This window comes from Lates calcarifer, linkage group LG14, assembly GCF_001640805.2.
Source record: "Lates calcarifer isolate ASB-BC8 linkage group LG14, TLL_Latcal_v3, whole genome shotgun sequence".
NCBI classification, from domain to species: domain Eukaryota; kingdom Metazoa; phylum Chordata; class Actinopteri; family Centropomidae; genus Lates; species Lates calcarifer.
Window position 1 is genome coordinate 2,568,884 of NC_066846.1, and position 22,680 is coordinate 2,591,563.

Below are 22,680 nucleotides of genomic sequence, written 5' to 3' on the forward strand. Positions count from 1 at the left end.
CAAATATTGACTGAGCTGATTTAATACCATTATGTAAAGCACATAAACATATCACAGCTAGCTTGGCAGGGGGTTTGAACTCAATCTTCTGTGGGACTTTTCTATCTGTAGGGAGTGAACCTCAACTTACGAGTAGATACTAAGCCTGCACATTTCTTCAGTTAAAGAGCATCATTATTTTTTGTCTTAGCAGTAAGATACAAACATTTAGATTTTGGGTGAGAGGTGGGGTACACAGTGGACAGGTTCACACCTGCGGGAAATTTAGAGTCACAAAACTAAACTAACTAAACTAACCTGCGTGTCTTTAGGAACATGGAACCCTTGCTGTGAGGCAACAGTGCTAACAACCCCATTACTCCATCGCGTTCTTAATCAATTGTATTATGTAAGAACTTTAGTGAAAACTTGTACATCCACATTCCCCATAACTGTCTTGTCTTGTTTCAGTTCCAAAGATAATCAGCTTACTGTGACATTACACCAAGAAAAGCTGCTAATCCTCACACTGAGAAACTGGAGAAAGGGATGTTTGGTGTTTTTGCTTGAAAATGTGTGAACATATAACTCAAAATCAAAATAATTGCTGCTAACCTCTGTACTGCCTTGTGTCAGAGGACGTTTCACACATCAGATTGTGACCTCTTTTCTAGCCCAAAGTCTAGGTTTCCTTTTTCCCTAAGGCCCTTGATTTGTGAAATGTGAGGTCCTCTTCCATCCCTCTTACTGGTGCAGGTTTGTCATTACTTAACATAACAATAGTTGTGGGGAAGGTGAAGGTTTCATACAACAGATCCCCCCGTTAATGCCAATATTGTAGTGGAAACATGTACCATTTTAAGATCATTAATCATGACTCAGAAAAGTGACCTCAGCCTAGAGTTATCATTGACTTCTCTTAGCTGGTCAGGGTCAGGGAAATGTCAGTGTGGTGCAGCTGGAAAAGAACCTGGTGGACCTCTTATCATTGACTCCACTTACCCTCATTAATCTGCAGCTGCTCTCCAGAGTGATATCGTCACCTCCGATTTAATCAGATGTTGACAAAAGCTTGAGTTGCACCAAAACAGGCCCGGACTCTCAGTCTGAGAGAGGTGTTTGTTATGTTGAGTCCCTGCTGAGTTATGAACTCCATCCATATCACAACAAGCTCTCAGATATGAGCGTGTGAAGCTGTACTAACATAAACACACTTACACACAGCACACACATGTACCTCAGCTTCTAGCTCTGTGCTATATTTGGTTTCTGTTGTATTGTTTTGCTGTGCTGGGGTTGGACGTGGTGTATTTTCCACCAGCACCTATAACTCTGCAGTGATATGTCCGTCAGGTGGGTTGCCAGGTCTGTCCCTGCTGAGCAGCTATCAGCCTACTGGGTTTGATTCGATGATTGACTGACCCACTGAAAGCTCTGTGTTTCATCTCTATCTGGCTGCCCACACACCTGTTATATAACCGTGTTTTGCTTTTGTTCAGTGTCTGTTTAATGTTGGCTTATTGTGCAAAAAGACAGTGCAGACAGCTTTCCCTAAAATGCACAGAGCATTAGGAGTAATTAATGAGCAGTGCTGTGCCCTATTACTGTGTGCAGTTTGTGTTTCACAGGTGCTTAATTGCTACTTAATGTTTCAGCAGCTTGTTCTCGTATTCTTGTTTCATACCTGGTTGTGGACATTGTTTTAAAGGATAATTCTGCTTTAGTGTGACACAGTGACTTGTATAAGACAAAACACAAAGTTTAAGACATGGACCTGATTTGTGACTTGTGTCTAAGCTGTAATTACAATTGGCAAAACATTCACTTTGTCCCGACTTCCCACCTGCTTCTTACTTTGTGTTAATGACCCGGCTGAACCGTCGACTTGTGTACAGACTATCTGATCATCTGGCTGCTCATGCTCCATTGGATTTCATTGTAGCGATTTCTCCATGTTTTCAGCAGGTCATGAGTTATCAGTTGATGATGTGAATATTGTAACAGATATAGTAAACGTATTGTCTGTGTGTGTGTTCTGCAGCGATGGAGGAGCTGGTGTGCGAGCTTCGTCTGTTCCTGGACCTGCTGGACAGGGAGTATCTGAGCGCCGGGGTCCGAGAGAAGAAGATGCACCTCTCCAACATTCTCCACAGAGTCCTCTCTGACAAAGGTGAGGTTACACACTCTGGAGTTATCTGGAGTTGTCTGTTACATAATCAGACAGCTGATGTTACATCTGTGCAGTAGTGTTGGAACGTTCAGAACTTCGAGATACAGAGAGGGTTGAGCAGTTTGGATAGATGTCACTGTTAATGTAGTGCAGAAGATAACAGAGGAAGGTTGAAGATGTAAATGACCCCCTGAATGCTGCAAACTGTTGAGATACAAATCACACAAACAGAACATTACAGAAAGGTCTGGATATCTGCAAATATGTGTAAAAAAAGGACATGCATGTGTACGTCACAAATTGTTCACATTATCTAAAAGTTTTGACAGTTTCATGTTATTTTTTAAGAAGTAAAAACATAAAAAAAATTGCAAGTGACTTGAAGAAACACTATCAGGCAGTCATCTACCATCTGTCATTGCAGCAAAACTCATAAAAGTCAAATGGATAATGATTCAAAGCCACACAAAACTAAGGAATAACTCCCACTGTTGGCGGATATCAAACAGCTGCAGAGTAAGACTAAGCCTTCAACAGAGTTAGCCTGGGAGGTTTGTGAACCTTTTAACCTGCATCATGCTGTCTTATCAACAGCGTGATACAAAGTATATTTTTATGTTACAGGAAAATAAATTCTCACAGAGACGCTGTGTTGGTGAAGAGAGTGTTTCCCTTTTTAATGATGCAGAGTTTTTTCCCAGTTGCAGCCACTGAAATGTAAAATATGTGATAATGCAAACTTCCTCCTCCTCCTCTCTATACTATATGTGTGGTGAAAAGCTTTATTTTATTCTCTGTCTTTTTCTCTTCCTCCCCAGAGCCTTCATTCAAGTCAGAGATCCACAGTGGTCTGCCGGCCCCACCTCAGATGCCCCTCCCTGAGATCCCTCATCCCTGGCTGGTAAGACTCCTAACCTATCCCCAAGACCTATAAGCTATAACCTCACAGAGCCTCCTATAAAAACTGAAGAGTTATACTCAGGCAGCATCTAATCCCACAGAGAATGTGACCACAAAATTGACCAGGGAATGGTCCTTCATCTTCAGTTTCAAACGTCCTTTTATATTAATGTATACAGTTTATTGTAGTTTTATAGGATGTAAGCATAGCCCATTGTATTGTATTATGAGCATTAGAAACACTCAGTTCCAGTATGTGCTCTGGACGTATGATTGAACAGAGGTGTTTCTCCAAATACCAGCCAACTCAGTGTCACTTTGTTTCCATTTCTGTGTCTTGTCTCCTTTTTAACTCTGGCTCAGCGGGGCTGCTGCGGCGCCAAAACTCTGACAACTCTCAGGTGAACGACATAAACTTTACTTAGCGCCATGGCAACGCTGACAAATTCCGATTGGAGCGATGCAGTGCGAGTCGGTTACGGGTCGTACGGCTGTGGATGGGATTTTTGCATAACATATTCACATGGTCCCGTTTGGAAAACATCAGAATTGGGAAACACTTCTAGAAATAATCATGTGATCTGATCCCAGGATAGGTCCTGGCTTTTTTGTACATTCAAGTTTTGATGGTAGCTTTCAGTACTACTCAGTACAGTTTTTGATACCTCGCGTTGTGGCCACATCTCTATTAATTTATATACATGTAAGACATTTTTTATTAGGTCAAAAGTTACATTAAAATACCTAAATGTTATTTAGTGGCATGTCTGTCAGAGTTAATAATACAGTGGGACGTGGAGCTGTGTGAGATGTGTTTTTACAGTCACTTGTAAAGCAGTAGGAATGCTAGTCATGGCTTCAGTATGTTTTCCTGTCTCACAGAGCCTTACATCAACCTGACAGTCAGTGAGCACTGTAATGTCTCTATTGTAGCAATTGTGTATGTGTGTGTGTAAGTGATACAGTGGGAGTGATATGCGGAGCATGCATGTGTGAGGACGCAGCATGAGGAATAACAGGGGAGCGTGTGTGCGTGTGTGTGTCATTAGTGTCGGAGCAGATGCCTCTGATGGAAAGCAGGTGGCTGTGATGGCTCGCAAAGCCTTCTCACCATAACAATAAGCCACAACTCCTTGTTCTACATCCTCTCATACACACACACACACACACATACACTGCAGCACAAGGCCTTACATTGCAGTTTGTAATTAGAACCAGTCCAAAGCCTCAGCTTCCTCCGGTGACCCCAGCATGTGTCTGGAAATCACAGCCCAGGTTTTACCGGAAAACTAAACGAGAGAGGAGGAGTGAGTAGAAGTGATGTCTCTCTGTCTCTACTTTTTCTCTCCAGCTTTCAGTTTTTTTCAGCTGCATCTCACAGGTCTTCAACTGTGGCTATGTATGCTACAGACATTGAAGAGTAACTTTTTTTTCTGACCCTCAGTGTTTCAACTTCTCACCTTGATGCAGTAATATGTGTACACCAGGTTGTGCAAGTATGCTGTGACATCACTGTTATGTGTGCTTGCCAGTGGAGAAGAGCACATATCTGAGCATACCTATCACTGATGGTGACTTTGGTCACGGGTGAAACTAGCTTTAAATTTTACTCCTCAGATGTCAGTGAGACAGAGGTGGTCAGTTCTAGATTGTTGCCGAGTTAACTAAACTTAACCATCATTAAAACCACACAAGATAAGAATTTCAAGGAAAATTCAGTATTTTACAATCTAGGACCTGTATTAGTGGTTTGCAAGTTAAACCCAATAACTGATTATGATAACACTGTCACCAAAGACTGATGTCTGGGGGTGTGGAAATATTACTACAAAGGCAACAATGCAGGCAGTCAGACACCATACAGATTGTAAATAACCCCTCAGTTTAGGTTTTTTTTGGTGAGGAGTGAAAATGACTCGCTGCAGGATCAGAACTACATGAGAGTGGAAGTACGTGACTGAAATCATACCTGGACATGTTACACACGTGTGATTTATCCTCTGCTGTAATTGAGGTTTTTTATGTTGTGGTTTGTGGGTGGACTCCATGGGTTTTTGTTACAGTACTGGTTATGTTGACTAAACATCTCATATGTATTTTCAAGCAAAGTTTGCATGCAGCAAGCCCAACTGCAAAATCAAATGGAGGCTCACAACAAACAGATAAAAAGATAAAAATGCTAAAGTTCCTTTCCTGGTTACAGTTTAGTTCTCAGAAATGAAATGGTGTTTGTTTTCATAAACAAATGGGAATGATGACCAAACAGATCCATATCCATATTTATTTAACGTCTACACCCATATGAGGAAAAGGAAAACTGTGAAGACATCATACTCAACAATACACAGTGGACACGGGCTGTAAATATTTTGCAGACAGAAATTTATAAGATGGACATTTCACAATCAGGGTGTTGCATCGGCACTAAAGGGAAAGAATTTAAACACACTGGAGCCAGTAATTACAACACTTAAACATACTAAGTGGAAATATAGCCCATATATATTAAAAAACTCAGTATGTGCAGGGTGTGCAGAATAACAGCAGTAAAGTACAGTTCTCATAAATATACTTGGATGGAAACCCAGCTACTGTCTTTTATTTTCTTCCAGCTCTCTGTCTCTCTTTCTGTCTCTCTGCTCTGAAATTACCATTCATCACATTTCCACACTGACCTCTGGGTAAGCTGTCCAGGCAGACAGAAAAAATCAGCTCTGCTCCCTCTCTCCACTCTCCATTCTTTTAAGTTGTATAAATTTCAGCCTGCGGGGGGAAAAAAAAGATAGATGAGGAGAGAGAGGAGGAGAATGCAAAAGAGGAAGGAGTAAACAGGATAGGGAGTTGAAGAAACAAAGAAGAACAAGATTGAGTGCAGATGAAACATTCAGACCCTGTTTAGTCATGTTTTAATGTATGTATAGAATTTACAGAAGAGAATGATTCATAAAGCACCAGCTGTGAGTGGACTGTGTTGAAAAAGTGCAGTAAATAAAGGAGAGAGATCTGGTGAAAGAATGGGAGAGTATGGTGGAGGAAGAGACGGCCTTGGCCACGGTCTGTCTGTGACCCGTCAAGGCTCAGTGCCGAGCCAAACCAGTGCTCTCTGCAAGACTGAGAGCCTGTGGCTTTAGAAGCTACATCAGTGCTCTGTCAACCCCAAAGCCTGTGGCAGCCATTTTGATTACTCACTGTTATATAAGGAATAATTAGTTTAGAGTAGCTCAGTGGATTTACAATGCAATTGTAAATGTTTAGTGAAGTGACAGTATTATTGTGGCAATTATAAATTACTCAAACATAAAAATAGCATGGTTTGTCATTTGCACAATACTCTGCTTGTGTGTAGCAGTACTAGTCAAATTATATGGACCTCTGTGATGTGCTTACTCAGTGTGGAATTGTTCTGCCGTTGGTCACACAGACTCCTGACAAGCTCTGATGGACAAATGACACTATTCTTATTTTACAACAACAGTTTGAGCTGTGTTAGCTGTTCAAAATCATTGAAAAATCATTCCTGCAGTGATGTGTTGCTTTGTTCAGTGCAGACATGCTAAGTTTACTTCACAGTTTAGGCGTAACCTGCTAGTAGGCATTGCTAACATATGTATCTGTCTATCCAATGGGGTAGCAATGTCCCATGTTTCATATATAGTTAAATTCAGTACTTGTTCATAAAATGTTTGGGTTTTTTTTTTTCAGTTGTTCAATTGCTCAAGTGGTATCTGATATCTTTCCAAATATTAGTTTAGTATGAAATTAATTTTTATGGGTGAAATCCTGTGGCTTAGTAAATATATTATTGAGCAGTGAAGCAGTTAAGGATGCAAATTAGCCACAATAAACCACTTTTGCCTGCATTTATTAGCCACACAGCTAAGCTTGTTGTTCAAGCATTGACATAATTTCAAAACATTTTTAGTGACAGAGTCAGCCTCAGGACAGTCAGCTGAGTCAAGACATGCTAGCGCGCTAACACAGTGTAACTGTTTGGGAGGCATGATAGTCACATGTGTGACACTCGTTAGCCTCAGCGTTAGCAAAAAGAAACAAAGAAACAAAGGGATGATGTGTGTGACCTACTGTGTGGCTGAGCGATAGAGACTTGTTTCCCAGGGGCAGACTTGTTATTGACTCTCATACACACACACACAAACATGGACATACACACACTAATGTCATTAGAGATCAAGAGACCCAGCAGGATATCCCCTAATCAAATAGACAGCCATTGACTTTCATCTTTGTTTATCAAGCTCAAACTAGTCTGCTTTGAACTACCCTATCGCCTTGTCTTTAAGATAAGATAATTCTTCATTAGTCCCACAATGGGCAAATTTACATTATTGCAGCAGCATAAGTGCTTGAAAGGATAGAAAAAGACATAAATACGAGTAAAAGAAGAGATAAAAACAAGATAATGCTATAAAAAAATATATACAACAAACATGACAATGTAATAAAAAATATTAACAGAAGAGCAATACACACAGGACTTAATACAGAATATGAAGTACAGATATTGCACATTTTGAAATGGAATTGCACACAATGAATGACTGATAGCAGCAGTTTTGGATTAGGATGGATTAATTAAAGTGCAGAACCTAGTGAAAATGGTCCATATGAGTCTCCCCAGCAGATTCAGTCTGTTTTGAGCCTCTCTCTCTGTGTGTGTGTGTGTGTGTGTGTGTGTGTGTGTGTGTGTGTGTGTGTGTGTGTGTGTGTGTGTGTGTATAAAAAGGGTAATCAGGAAGTCATCATAAAGCAAAATTAAAGTCTAAGACATAAAAAAGAAATTAATCAACTAATCAATTGACAGATGTGCTGTTTTAGCATCAATAAGATTCTTCTGCAACAGTGATTTGAAGGAAGAAACATGAGCTTGTATTAAGGCCACTGTAGTATATGATAAGGAGATACCAAAACAAAAGCAGTAAAAGTGACCCTGCAATCCTCCTGATGTTGTCATACACAAAGGCCCTCATGATCTGGTCATGGGTGTAGATGTGTGTGTGCATGAGTGCAAATCAGTACACACACATACTCAGAGAGAGACAAGATCTTTTCATGTCAGTTTGATCCTCCCCACACCCCTCACCTCATAAATCTTTTCAGTGATCTAAGAAAAAGGATCACTGCACCATATTACAATGTGTTACACGCCACACTCAAACACATACGCATGCCTTTACACATGCAAAAAACAAGATCTGGCTCTAATTAGATTATAATGATCACTAAGTGTGACAAAATCCAACTCAAGTCTTGTAGGACTACAAGAATCTCTCTTTTTCTCTTTCTGTCTCTTTTCATATCCAAGATTTATGCTACACTAATATTTCTCTTTTATCTTTGGCATGAAATACATTCCTGTCATCAACAAGCTTACTGCCTCAGCCACATGAGCGGTTTCCATCCAGCTGTCAAGTAGTTTGAACAAAAGTCCTGAAAAATAAAATGTAAATTATGCGTGTTTCCATTAAGCTGCATTAAGGCAAACAGATCAACTTCCAGATGGAGAACAGAACTATGTCACTGAACACAGGAAAACAGCAAACATCTTTCAAGAAATGATTAGTCGTTGGCATTTTGTTAGCAAGCTTTCTCTACAGTGTTCATACTTCATGCTGTCATGAAATGAAAACAAGGAAATCTACACTGTGATATGTTTGAATACAACAGATAACGGTGTTATCAGTGCTTTGGGAGCATCAGAAGAATGTGATATTTCTTTCGGTTTGTAGACAGAAAAATGTGTCAGTATGTTTCAAAGCGTTTGTTGGATTGTTAGTGCTGGAATACCCCTACACCTCTCTGAGGTTAGAAACTATTTTTGTAGCTTTCCAAAGCTGACTAATCCGACTAATCTGGATTTGAACTTCTCTCTCAAGCTGTCTTTTTTTAATTCTACATAAAGCTACTTCTGTCAGTTTCTGCGTGAACAACTGAGTGTAACACCATGAATACCTTTGAGGAGAAAGTCTGAAAGTGTGTACTGTTATCCCCCTTTATTACAGTTCACCAGGTCATGCCTCTGTCTATGACAGCTTGGAACAGCTAAAAATGCTTAGACATCATTTTATCATATTACCCGTTTTGTTTAACATGTGCACCAGCCTTAAAACTACTTTAAATTGTGGTTGCCATAAGTGCAGATCCAAAATATTGGACTCAGTTTTATCAAAGAGTATGCAGCTCTGAGCCAGTTGTGACAAAGTTTAACTCAGTTTTAATAAATTGAAAACCATCCATCAATATGTTACCAGGTCATGCCTTGTCAACAGGTAAGGTATCTTGTACTGCAACCAATGCTTACTCTCATTTCTGAATATGTTTTGATTGGTTCAATGTTTAGTCATTAAAATGACTAAAATAGTGAAAACTGTCAATTTGATGTCTTTAAATTGCTTGTCTGACTGTTAAGTCTAAAACTCTTGAGATATTCAGTTTGCAATGATACAAATCTTGACAAGAGGCTGAGACAAGGAAATGTTTGGCTTTTTTGCTAATTGTTTTAGCACTAATGTTTTCACATAACAGTCGTATTTCAGTCAGTTTTCCAGTCACATCATCAGTTGCATCCTAAGGGCTGTGCGAGGCTCCATGGCGGCTCTGCTCGAGCAGAATGTGGACCAGTCCTCTTGTTGAGACACAAATGATTTCCATCTGTGTTGATGTTGGAGAGCTGTGCCACCCCCCTTCACCTCCTCCCCTGCCCCTTCCTTCTCTCCTCCCTCGTCTTCCCCCAAACAGACATTCCCTCACTCCCCAAGTTAACCATCTAACATAACCATATACTTGTGTTGCATCATGCATGTGCTCAAAATTCACAACATGCATTGTGTTTGGTTGCTCTCTGTGCGCAGAAGCTTACAAAAATGTGTTCATGTGACGCACATGCTGTATACAAACAAGCTGGGTTGCGTTATCCTTAGCACTCTGAGTCCCATTTGGAATTCATTTCCTCCCCTTCTCATTTTGATTCAGACAACCCCCTTCCTCAAGCACTTTCGAAAATAAATATGAGTCTCAGCCCAAGCTTTGTGTGTAAATGCAGCCAATAGTATACACACATGTTTAAATGCACTCTTATCTCTTGTTAGGTATCATTGGTGGTTGGGAAGGATTCTAGTTGTTTGAACCCACCATCTTCTCAAAGCATTCCTTACCCACTGCAAGTCATTGCCATGTTGGTGGCCGTAGACCAGCAGCTTTGTATCTGGAATAAATGTAGGCCTGCTCTATTTTGCCAAACCAAATGTTTTCTAGCCTGAAGGGGAAACACATTGCAGCAAGTAAATGTGTCACTGTGCTGTGTCAAGCTAAGGATTGCATGTGCAGCAAGAGTTGGCTCACAATCACACAATTTCAGTTGAACCAGTCCTGCTTTTGTACGTCTTTAGGAATGATTTGCCTTCAGGAGTTCATCGCATGGCATGGTTTGGTCTCCATTTGGTGCTGATGAATCTGTTTTCATATTTGACTTAATTCCTCAGTGGGGTTCCCCTACTTGGCGGTTTGGTCAACCACAGCAAAGCATTTAATGACATCAGCACTATTGTGTCATTGACTTGAGACAGGAAATGAGGTGGTTTAACAGATCATATTGAAAGGCGTCGCACTTTGTCACTGGGGTAACCAAACAAGTGGCAAATTGGAGATTGATTAAGTCTTAACTGCAGTGAGCAGTTGGACTTAACTAAGTGACACATGCCCACAGCATGGTTAATCCTGAGGGCCAGAACCGTTTCAGCCTACTTATACTGACACTCTTTGGAAAAAGTCCCTGCTGAGAAACTGGAGCACGGATGGAAAACCTATTTCACAACTTTTTTTCCCCCACTGAAGTGCTTTCGAAGGCTTTTTACAATGCCAGGATTTTTTTCCTGACACATGATGTGATCGAAGTGACTTAATAACACACTGAGGGAAAATTGAAGCTATTTCTGCAGTCTGGTAAAGAACTAATACAGTTTACTGTTAAACCATGAAATCTAGGGGTAGTTGATGGACAAAATAAAATGGGCTTTTTTGGTAATAGATTGATCTTTTTGCCTGCCACCATGACTTTTAATTGGAAATGTCAATTCATTCTATCACTTTATGAAATGATCCAGAGAGCATCTGCATGCAAAGATTCTTAAATAAGTGCCACAGACATAACTGTAACAATGAAACTGTTAAAAACTGAAGGAAATCCAAACTTCCATTTTAATAGCTGTAAAGATGCAGTGTGCCCAGAGAAAGATGGAGATGGCTAAACCTTTCTCCCACTTCGTATCCAGTATCCAGTGCACACTGAGAAAAGCATATCTGTTATATATATATAAATATATATAACAGATATCTTTTACTGCCATTTGGCCATGTAGGATGATAATCACCAATGATCCTTCAAGCAACAGATTGTAGAGAAAACTGATGTGCTGTTTGTGATGTCACCCAGGATGGTTTGAATCACAGAATCTAGATTTTCTACTTTCTGCTTGTGCATAAACCCAGAAAATCTCAATATGGTCAAAAGGACTGTCCCAGGCTGAAGGTTAAGTGAAAAGAGTAAGCAATAGCTACCTTGGTTGATGGCCGACAAATGTACGAAGTCAAGCAAAGACGCCACAGACATACCTCTGCTGAAGCCTTGATATCTTACTAATGGATCAGTGATTTCAAAATTACCTCTGGGACGTGAAAAGAAATGAGCTAAAAATTCAAACTTGCATTTAAAAAAATGGCTTTGTTCAGGAGTAATGTTGGGGGTTTCTGTCTAATCTCAATGCAGGCTGTTATTTAATTTATTTTGCAAATCAAGCAACAGTATCCCATTTTCTAGCTTGCCAGTTCAGCCCTAAAATGAGGGAGTGCTGTACTGGCACAGGTTACTGTAATTGTGATTATTGGTGGGAAGTAATCTTGCATAGTCAGACTTTCAGCTTAAATGACAGAGGTCTGGGAAAACTTTTGTCCTATTATGTGGGTGTCCTTTCCGAGCCAAAGGCAACATTAAACATGGTGGAGTGAAATCATTCTAGTTATACAGTAATACTTTGTATCAGAGGCTGACTGATAGATCGGCATAGCTTATCACAAATATTGGTATCAGTGTAAATGTAAAAATTGCAGTAGAGAAATGCTGAAGATAATGTATGTTTGAGGTCATTCGGAAACCATGTCGCAGTTACATAGTTTGTCCACCAGAGAGCACTGACAACTTTATTTTCTGACTGTAAATGTCAGCACATATCTTGCAACAAATAATACAAACAATAAATAATAATACTATATATGATTAAAAACTTCCATTAAATATTGTCATAGGGCGGCGTATTCTGCTTCCTGCCTAGGTGACTCAGTGCTTTAAATGTATGCGTGTGTGTTGTGTTTCTGCAGTTATATATGCATCCCTGCATATGACTTTCACTGAGTTCTGTTATAACACATTGGTTCCATTCTGGACATGGACTTACTTAATCAAGGGAAAACAGGGCCAACCCACCCTCCTTTTCCAGAGCCATGGACCACCAGCTCCCACCGGCTTTTGCTGACCCACATTTACACCTCATTGTGAGGTGAGAGAAATGCAGGAAACACCCAACCCAATCTCACTCTCCAGCTGTTTATTCAGCTCAGCCGGCAACCTGGCACGTCCGCCAGTAATGGCACTCTGGTGAATGCACCTGTCCCACAAAATACACATTTAACTCGCCAGCCTGAGGCAGGAAGGAGAGAATGTGATGGAGGGGAAGTGAAGAATAGAGCTTAACATGGGAGTTGTGAGAAAGGTTTTGTTGTGTCGGAGGTAACACTAGCATGGGTGGTTCATGTAAAAACACAGAGGTGGAACACTTAGATGTGTATCGCAGAGGTTGGCAGGTTTTGAGATTGGCTGAGGCCTTGAGTCCTGCAGAGAGGGGATTTTTAGAGCGATTTAGAATCACAGTCTAGTTTGTCTTTTGTTTCCTTGTTTCCTCTCATACCATACTAGCTTTCTGTGTTTGAATGCATATTAGAATGTGTGTGTGTGAGGTGTAGAGGAGGGTTATTATATAAAGAGTGTGTGTTGGCTAATCAGCTGACATCCGCATTGAGTTTCCTCAGCCACACAATGAGGCTTTCAGTAATGTTGCTGGAGAGCTGCCACTATTGCAACCACCATAGTGAATACAGTGGTTTGTTATCTCAATATTCCAACTGATTACACAGATTTACACATACAGTGTGATCTAACACGACTAAATGTCAATATACCTGAGTAGATAATTTAAAATTAATGCTTTTTGGCATTAGATCCTCAACATACTATACTGGTCCAAATATAAGGTAACCTTAATTATATAACAGGATAAAACAATGTTGAAAAATGAATCATATCACATCTGCCAACCATTTCTCCATCTTTTTGGAGCTAGTTGTCTCAGGGTTATCCTGGGACAAAGGCAGGGCATGCTGGGTCGAACCAGAGGCCGATGGGTCACCAGCACCACAGCCTTTTGCTCTTTGTGCTTTGATCTTCTCCTGCAGTCTGGCTTCAATTCATAACTAATTGCTTTAGCTTGACCTCATGCTTAACCTTCAAACAAGATATGGGGGAGGGTTGTGTGTGCATGCATGGATATCTGTCCACATTTTGTCCCATCTGTCCTCTCTATGCCTTTCCGTATCACGCCAAGTTTTAAAGGTTCAAAAAGGATCACATTGTGGCATACTGCTTGAAAAACCTTCAAATGTTTGGAGGTGTGCTGATACAGTAACAGCTGATCTGAAACATTTGGTCAGTCCTTAATTCGTCTGACAAGAAACAAGACTGAAAAAGTCTGCTTGAATAAATATGGGCGGCAGTAGCTTGAATATGAGAGGAGCAGCTGAGACCAGCTGCAAAAATCTGGTCAAGGCAAGTGACCTTGAAGGAGCAACACCCCCCCCTCCCTCACATAACTACCATCCATTTGACCTTGAGCAAGGCACTTAACCTCCAGTTGTACAAGAAGAAAGGCGACTGGAGGCCAACAGTAGAAGACTGTGGTTGCACTGTGCAGCTCCCAGATGTGAATGTGTATAACTGTGATGCAGGGTGGTGCTGGAAAAGAGCATAGGCCTCAGCAAAACCCTCCTCTGGATAAATAAAGCTTTAAGCAAACCTTTCACCCATAATCCTTACCTTGAGGGAACTGAAGGTTTGGTCAATATTTATCAGGTTTCCATTAACAGCTGTACATCCTTCAAATAGAACTAATTAGTGTTGAGTTTTTTCTGTTTTTTATCATACAGTAGGGAGGGAACACTTTTACACCAAAGCAGGAAGATATTATATAGATCATTTTTAATTATTTCAAGTTTGTCATGGTGGATGACTCTAAAAACTTCAATACCCATGACCCTCTGCAGTTGTTTATATGGGGAGGAAACCAGTCAGAGGTGCAAGTCAGAGCTGTAACAAATTAAGAGCTCTTTGCTGTTGCAAACAGCAAACAAGACCGTGTACCATGATGAATTCTTCCAAAATTGACCCAGAATCTGGTTTAAACTGCTGAATGACCTGAGTATTAGAGATAATTTAAAACTTGAATGCACATTAGGTTTTATAGTTGAATTTTCTTCTTATATTTTATTCACCTGAGTTTCTTAAGACTTCTTATCAAAGAGCAAGGTATTTTCTAACACTGATGATCATCCTTTGTACTCATGATTCAGCAAGGAGAGTTTCATGCTCTTTCAAGTGTTAGGAGTTCTCCAGCTGTCAGTCACCTACCAATGTCTACAAATAAAATGAGTGGGACTGTTTTCTAGACCCTTGAGTTCCCAAAATAACTTCTCTGACTTCTCTGACCAAGTCAGTGGTTACCTGTCAAACTGGTTTCATTCTGTAACGTTTGCCATAAAACAGAATCTAAAAAATCCATTAGGATTGGCACCAGCTGGAAACATACTGTACTGTACGTGCTTATGCATCAGGTCATTTGCCAAGAATCATGGGAAATGCAGTTTTCCCTTTCCAAATCCTTTACAAAGGGAGTGGCTTTCCTGTGTCCACTCAGTTTATCCATTCCAGCGTTCCACTGGCACTGTGGCAAAAACATTTATTCAGGTCCAGTCCTCCTACGCAGGGCAAAAATGGATACTTGGCATAAATGTTTGGATGTGAGTTTCAGGCCAGGGCCAGAGCAGCAGACAACACTCCCACTCCAAGTATCCAAACCAAGGTCAGGACTCCTTTACCACTACCTAATTACACATTATGACTGGAATTCTGACATTTCTGATCTGCATCCATGCACATGACCTGTATGTGTGCAGTGTTTCCTCAAGAAATGTATTCTTGTCAGGGAGGAACAGTATGTAGACCATGACGGGACATGAAAGCTCCCTTAAGGCTAATGTAATGGAAGTGGGTTAAAAGTTCCAAAAAGTATGAAAATCATACAGATGAGTAGCTAACGGCAATGTTTTTTTTGCAAGTTTTACACTTCTTATTTGAGGGTAAGTTTTTCTTAACTTTTACTGCATAACTTTGTCAAGAACATTTCTCAAGGAAGGAAGTAGTACAAAAACAGTTCCATCTCTCCATATAACAAAATTAATAAGTAACAATGTACACTCTGGCAACCCTTCATCCATCCAATTAATTGTTGATTATGTTACAGTTATTTTAAATAAAAAACTTGCGAAATTGCAGATCCAACTTAATGTCTTGTTCTGGTTTTAGACCAAACAAACAAGTTAGGACGCAAAATGACGAGCACCACATTATCCTACAAAGAAGCTAACTAGGTTGCTATGCACTACAATGGAATGTTAAAAATTACAGTATTAATTGTCTAACATAGTATTTTTCATCCATCCATCCATCCATCCTCTCATCTTCAGCATACTTGAGATTTTTCCTACTCAGCTCTGGTAGGATCACAAAGTAGAATACGTACCTTGAGTGCTAAACAAAAAATCAGTGCAGTGCATAGCTATAGCTCCCCAAGAGAGTTTCTGCTCTCTATAGGATGTAATGGCCTGTTCAACTCATAAATATGTCGGTTATCTTCACTAATGTCTGCATATCTTGGCCAAGATTTCTCTCAAGAGTAACTAAGGAACCATTTAATCTAATCTCATTTACAGCGGATGAAGGAAATTTAGAAGAAAGATTAACTGATGAGCCCCTATACAGGTCTGCGCTGGACAGGAAACTGTGTAGAAACAGTAAACGGATGTTTAGGAGATCTGTGGAGCATTTAAGGCTGATCAGAGGTAGACTGCGGAGAAATGTGGACTTTTGCGTGCTGGTGGTGATGCAGTGTGAGCTTACGGTCAGCAGAGGGGCGGTATGCACTTTGACCGCAGTGAACTTCAGTATGTTTCAGTGCTCTGGCGTAATTGATCTGCAGATCTCTTGTGTGATATGGTCAAGCTGTTGTTTTGGAGAATGGGAGCAAAAGGAAAAGTTAGACTGTGTGTTTATGTGCATGTCTGTATACAAGTGTGCGTATGCAAACACACTCTCCTTGCCTCTAAGCTTTGAGTCACTGCATAGCAGAGCAATGGGATCACATTCTCTGGAGTGTAATTTAATGTATTCTGCTGCACTCAGGGAAAAAAGCTTACCCAAACAATGGGTTTCTACATGATTATTAATGGTATTATTGTTGCGCAAAAGTTTTCTAAAGGAAGTCATCGTGAAGTGAGATATGAAGCTTCAGACTTCATATCAACAATCTCCCTCCACCAACGCAAACAAGTCCAGTTTCACATCCACCTCTCAAACCTGATATTGCGCCTTATTGTTTGACTGTCGAGGCTGAGTGCTTTTGTTCTTTTCACTTCTCTTGCCTTTCTTTCCTTCTGTCGTCCTCTCCCGGGGATTTTTTTCTAGGGCTGGTTTAGGGAGGAGAATGCTGGCGGCGCTGGACTTGAGCAGGGCAGCGTATCCCTAGCCAAGAAATGAGTTCACCGAACCGCTGTTTTCCCCCAAAGGAGATGTTATAAGGTTTCTGCTAGAGGCCCGGCCTCGCACTTGACTTATAGATGAAAAAAGAGAAACAGGCAGGATGAAGAGGAGGATTAACACAGGGGAGGGAGAATGTGACTGAGACAAGAGAGAGAAGAAGAGGAAAGCAATCTTTGCATCGGGCAATGAAAAACCAAGAAGGCCTTAGAGGACAAGTTACATTGAGTCTTACAGATCTTGTTTGAAAAAAACTGTTTAAATGGCTGGCTAAGTTGGCTTTTTGTTCAACAGAGTGATCAAGATAGATGAACAGGGAGGCAAAGAAGACTATAGTTGTTGGCTTGAGTGAGAAAAAGTGAAAGAATGAAAGTATGAGAAAAAAAAAGAAGAAAAACTGAAAGTCAGGTCATGGAGATTTAAACCTTTTTAATGGACTGTTGGATAGGTGTTATAGGCCTGGGAATTATCAGCTTTTATCTTTCATCTCCAGGATTTGTCTGCTTCAGGGCTTGACTCCAAATTATTATTGAATGGAATAGAGCAAGCTTAAATATTAACAAACAGGCCAGTTCTTCTTCAAGCTGTAGTACGAGTGGGGTCTTGAGAGATGGTGACAGGTGCAAATCCTAGAAAACCTCGCAAGCTTTGGAAATGAATTCAAATTTGTAAATTTGACAAAGGATTTCATTCATTTTAACAACAGCTCCCAGTTTCTCAGGGATACTTCAACTTTTAGACCATCTGTCATTCTCCATCCCATGATTAACACTGCACTAGTTAAGGACAACCATTTGATGGATATTCGTGTTGATGCAGCAGAGATTTTAAAGCAATAATATTACCTAGCAAGATATAATTCTTCTGCAACTTGTGAAATTGTACAAGAGAAATAGTTTCATTCATTACTTTGGTTAATATACTGATATAGTGCTTTTTTTAACTGGTTGTGGAACACGACTGTGGCCAGGCTCACCCACTTGAATTTCATTGCACTTTGCAAAAAAACTGATATGAGGAAGATATGAGGTCCCTGATACCCAAGCCAGTAGTAAGCCACTGTACGCCGTGGACCGTCTATTTGGCCACCTAACTGGACATTCAGTAACTAATCCATGATTTCAGCATTTTTTACCTGTGTCTTTTCTGCAAGCAAAAGACCATGGACAGCCATTGCAAAGGAAAGCAACACATTTACCATGGAGATACAGCAAGATTCACAGAGGCTCGAGAATGGTTGAGGAGTTTGTTTTATTCATCTTTCTGCTGGGATATGGTTTAAAGCTCAAGGAAAAAAAGTCCAAAAGGCTAAAGGTCAAGAATAATTCTCTACACTAACAGACTACTTATTTCCAGTCACAGTTTCATACTCAGACGCGTCCTACATCCAATTCATCTCGGAATAATCAGAGAAAAAAGTCTGGAAAAATCCATGTAGAACCTACCAATAAGAAAATCACAGGTCATCTTCATAATAATGACAAGTGTAATCTTCTCTAATACATTTTTCTTGGCGTTCCTGTGATTCTCCGATATGCTTATTAAAATAAAATTCAATAGCTTCCTTTCATCAGCAACACCATAATTATGGCAGAATGACTATAATGTTGGACTGTCCACTGTCGTGGCGCAGTGACACATAATTTCTGCACTTTGAAGAAGTTAGCCATTGAGGCTGTACGTCAGCCAAACCTTTTTATGAATGTTCCATGTTGCTACAGCAATGGATGCTGACATCACTGCAGCGCTGACGCCTGATTGGGTCAGCTGTAACCAATGGCCCGTAGCACATAGAGTTTCATAACAGTTATGGAGTTTCTCCCCTTTATTACTGGCCCACCAGCGGAAAATCTGTGCTGCCACCAGCAAATAAAGTAACAAGAGGAATCAGCGGGGTTTTCCATTAGAGGAAAAAAGTCTGCAGCCATCGCTGCTTGGTCATGGTCTTGTGAAAAGGGCTTTCAGGAAGACTTAAAGAGTAGCCTTATAAGGTCTTTACAGCTTGACAACATTTTATTCACTTTGAGGTTGCTTGGTACTGGCTTGTAGCCTGTGTAGACTACTTATTAGGATGAGGCTCCACATGAAATCCTGCTTTATTGGTCCATGCTGCACTCCACTGGTGTCCTGTAAGCAGTGATTTAAACACATTATTTTCTGTTCATTCAACTAATAAAAAAATCACTATTTCCATTGGATAAACATTCATTTGGAATAACGACCATTTGACATCAGTAACATCACAATGCAGTGTCCTTCTGGAGAAAAACAAAATCAAAGACTCACACTACACATAGTCCTATTTCACAGCAGACACACAGCAAGAAAAAACTGTTTCTGGGTGCTGGTGTTGTTCATGCTGGATTATGGTCATATTATCATGTGCTCACTGGGACACTGGAGGAAAACAGAGCCATTGCTAATGTAATTAGTTACACCTCTGCTTTTCCCACTGTGACAAGACAAAAAGTAGGTGGGTTTCCATCCACCTGTTTTATGTGTGGCTTTAGTTTGTGCTTTCAAAAAAACTCTCAAAATATTGCAACAAATGTTTTTACCCTTGGCTGAGGTGATAAAGTGCAGTGGAAACAGCAAATAAGTCATGATAACAATTATGAAATATGTAGCTTTGTTTACCTCTTCTTAGCTTGAAATTTAGTGTTTCCAATATATTTAGACTGAAGGCAAATCCCATTGACAAGGCAACACGATGGCATACTGAGTCAATGGAAAGATGAGAGTGAGAACATTTTTGATGCTCTTATAACTTTATTTCATAAGCATACAAAGACAAGAGGGAAAGATGAGGGTTCCAGTGGAAAATAACCAAGTCAGATCAGTTTAAGGTGGGAGCATACTTTGCTAGCTGCTAGCTGCAGGATCAGTAGAGGCGAATAAACACGGCCTACATGAATAGTTCAAGAGTGAAATTTGTGCATTTAAAGCCAGGTTGAAATTCATTCACTCAGGTTGTTCCAGAAGCATTTACTTGTTTTAAGAATGGTATCACTTGAAAGCTATATATGACATTGTGTGTACATTTTCCTACAGTGTTGAAATGCTTGAGTCACAGTGATGTATGCTGACCAGAGAGACATCAGTGTCTATGCTACAAGATTATCAGATTTGAAGTTTATGGTCACAGCTCTGTTATTTCTAAGAGTTGAAATGTCAGAGAAGTGGGATGAAGCGCCGGCCAAGACGGATCACGTCAGGCTGTGCAGTTGATCCCCTGCTCTAACAACTGGATTTGTTGGACTGTGTGATGCCAAAGAGAACACGTTCAAACAAAGGAGGTCCCTTTTCTCCCCCCCGCTCTGTTCCTGTCATGAGCTCTGCATTATAATACCATGAAAATATCTTCAAACCACTCAAGGCCTAATTATTCATCATGCAATAACATCAGCGCCCCTCTGTAGCCTCTCTAGTCACAAATTACCTGGTTTTCTCAGTTTTGCTTCTTTATTTTGGTTATTAAATCACTTAAATTCAGTTCCCGTCAGTATTAAATGGCTCTAACAAGACTTCAGGTTAGGTTTCTTAAACCAACACTTCTCTTGGCCACTCACTTGTTTTTTCTGTCACACTGTACCTTATAATTATTTTCATTTCTTCCTCACATGCATTCCTTCTCAGTCTCCTCCTTTCATATTTTGCATTTAACAGTGACTCTAATGTCTCTGCAAAGTGGTTGCTCCTGTTCTAAGTCCACACTTTGGCTAATTATGAGCACTGCACTGACAATTTTATACATGGCTTCCCTCAAAAGAATGTCCCCACAGATGCCACACATTACAGCTAACTACCTGACTTGTGCAGAATTGTTGATGGGGAGATATAACAACGTCAATTTAAAAACACTGTAGTGATTGTACTGTTTTAGTGAGTCAGTCAACCTCACACTAATCAATGGAAACAGTGTGTTCTCTCTGCAGCCTCCAAACAATGGCCCTCCTCCACTGCCCAGCTCCTCTCTACCAGAAGGTTACTATGAGGAAGCTGTTCCCTTGAGCCCTGGAAAGGCTCCTGAGTACATCACCTCTAGTGAGTGACATGTGGAGTCACATCCAGCTTTTTCAAGTCCTCATGTTTACTTGCATTTTAATGGATAGGAAATAAAGGACAGTATATGTGTACACCTCCCTCTCAGACTATGACTCAGACGCCATGAGCAGCTCCTATGAGTCGTACGACGAGGAAGAGGAAGATGGGAAGGGCCAGAAGATGCATCACCAGTGGCCGTCTGAGGAGGCGTCCATGGATCTGGTGAAGGACGCCCGGATCTGTGCATTCCTGCTGCGCAAGAAACGCTTTGGCCAGTGGACCAAACTCCTCTGTGTCATCAAAGATAACAAACTGCTGGTAAGAGACACTTGTATACATGTTACCACACCCAGGTACAATCTGAAGGCTTCTCACAAGATCTGTACGCATATTACAGCAGATGTTGTTTCTCCAGTGTAACCCTGCCCTTCTCTCTTCCTCTAGTGTTACAAGTCCTCCAAAGACCACACCCCGCAGATGGAGCTGACCCTGTCTGGGTGTAGCATCACTCACATCCCCAAAGATGGCAAGAAGAAGAAGCATGAGCTGAAGATTGTCCACCAGGGGGCAGACGCCCTGGTCCTGGCTGTGCAGAGCAAAGAGCAGGCTGAGGAATGGCTCAAGGTAGAACAATGAAATACAAAACCACTGTCATGTCTTTTTTTACATTTCCTACCATATGACATATTATAGAAATACTGAATAAAACAGATGATAGACAGTTTTTTGGTAGTTTTAGTGACTTTGAATCATCTCTCCACTTTTCTTTCAAATGAATAGATACCCTGAACACTTCTCCAGCTAAAATAGATTCCTACTTTTGATTGGCTCAGTATCATTCAATGTTGCTGTAAAATTTTTAATCAGTTTTAAGTGGAACAGCCTCTCTCAGAGCACAGTGTCACCAAAATACATGATTGCAGAACAGTGAAGAGACTTAAAACCCTCTTAGCCGTTCTAAAGTTACTTTAAACCGCAGCCTCTTGTGGCTCATTGCATAAAGTAGAGAGCTGTCAAACAGAGTAAAGGGTGCTGTATACCAGCGTCGGCGGCTGCTCACCATAGATCGCTGTGACATAGTTCAGATCAGGGTGAAAGTCTTGGGATTTGACTTGAGGTTTCAGTTCAGATATTGTTGTTGTCAGCGAGATAAAATTAGATGAACTGTAACTTCGTTTTGAAGAATAAAGGGTGTAGCTCTCTATGAGAATAACTTGGCTTTTGTTCTTCAGGATGGGCCTTTTCCTGATATTGTATGACTAGTGGTTTGTTATGAAAAGGTGTTTCTGCTGGTTTCACTCTGATGTGAAGATGTTTAGTTTGTAGTCCTCCTCTGATCCTTTTCTACTGTGCCTTCCCACCTTTTTTTCTCCCCCTCTCTCTATCTCATATCCCACATTGTCTTCTCTTTCCCTTTCTCTGATCTTTCCGTCTGGCTGCACGATAAGTCTGCAAAACAAACCCAAGCCCGTCAACATCAAATAGACTCTGGTACTTTCTGCCTTTCAAACCCTGTGTCCATTTGTTGTTAGCACGGTGCCAACACCTCTGGGCTCTTTCTGTTTCAGTCACAGGAGGAAAGACGGGCCTCATCTGGTCTTTGGATTTAAAAGAAACCCCACAGCCCCCCTCTTCCTCCTCACCTCTGCTCTCC

General features: G+C 40.6%; 1 protein-coding gene across 3 annotated transcripts in view; it reads left to right on the plus strand.

Moving 5' to 3' along the window:
* The window catches only part of afap1 (actin filament associated protein 1), a 91,791-nt gene that overhangs the window by 48,406 nt on the left and 20,705 nt on the right, over positions 1-22,680 (plus strand). For all 3 annotated transcript variants that reach the window (XM_051075474.1, XM_018674303.2, XM_018674305.2), the window contains exons 2-6: positions 2,021-2,149; positions 2,968-3,050; positions 20,918-21,026; positions 21,133-21,344; positions 21,471-21,650. In XM_051075474.1, coding sequence (XP_050931431.1) covers positions 2,021-2,149; positions 2,968-3,050; positions 20,918-21,026; positions 21,133-21,344; positions 21,471-21,650 — 713 coding nt within the window. The remainder of the gene's footprint in view (positions 1-2,020; positions 2,150-2,967; positions 3,051-20,917; positions 21,027-21,132; positions 21,345-21,470; positions 21,651-22,680) is intronic.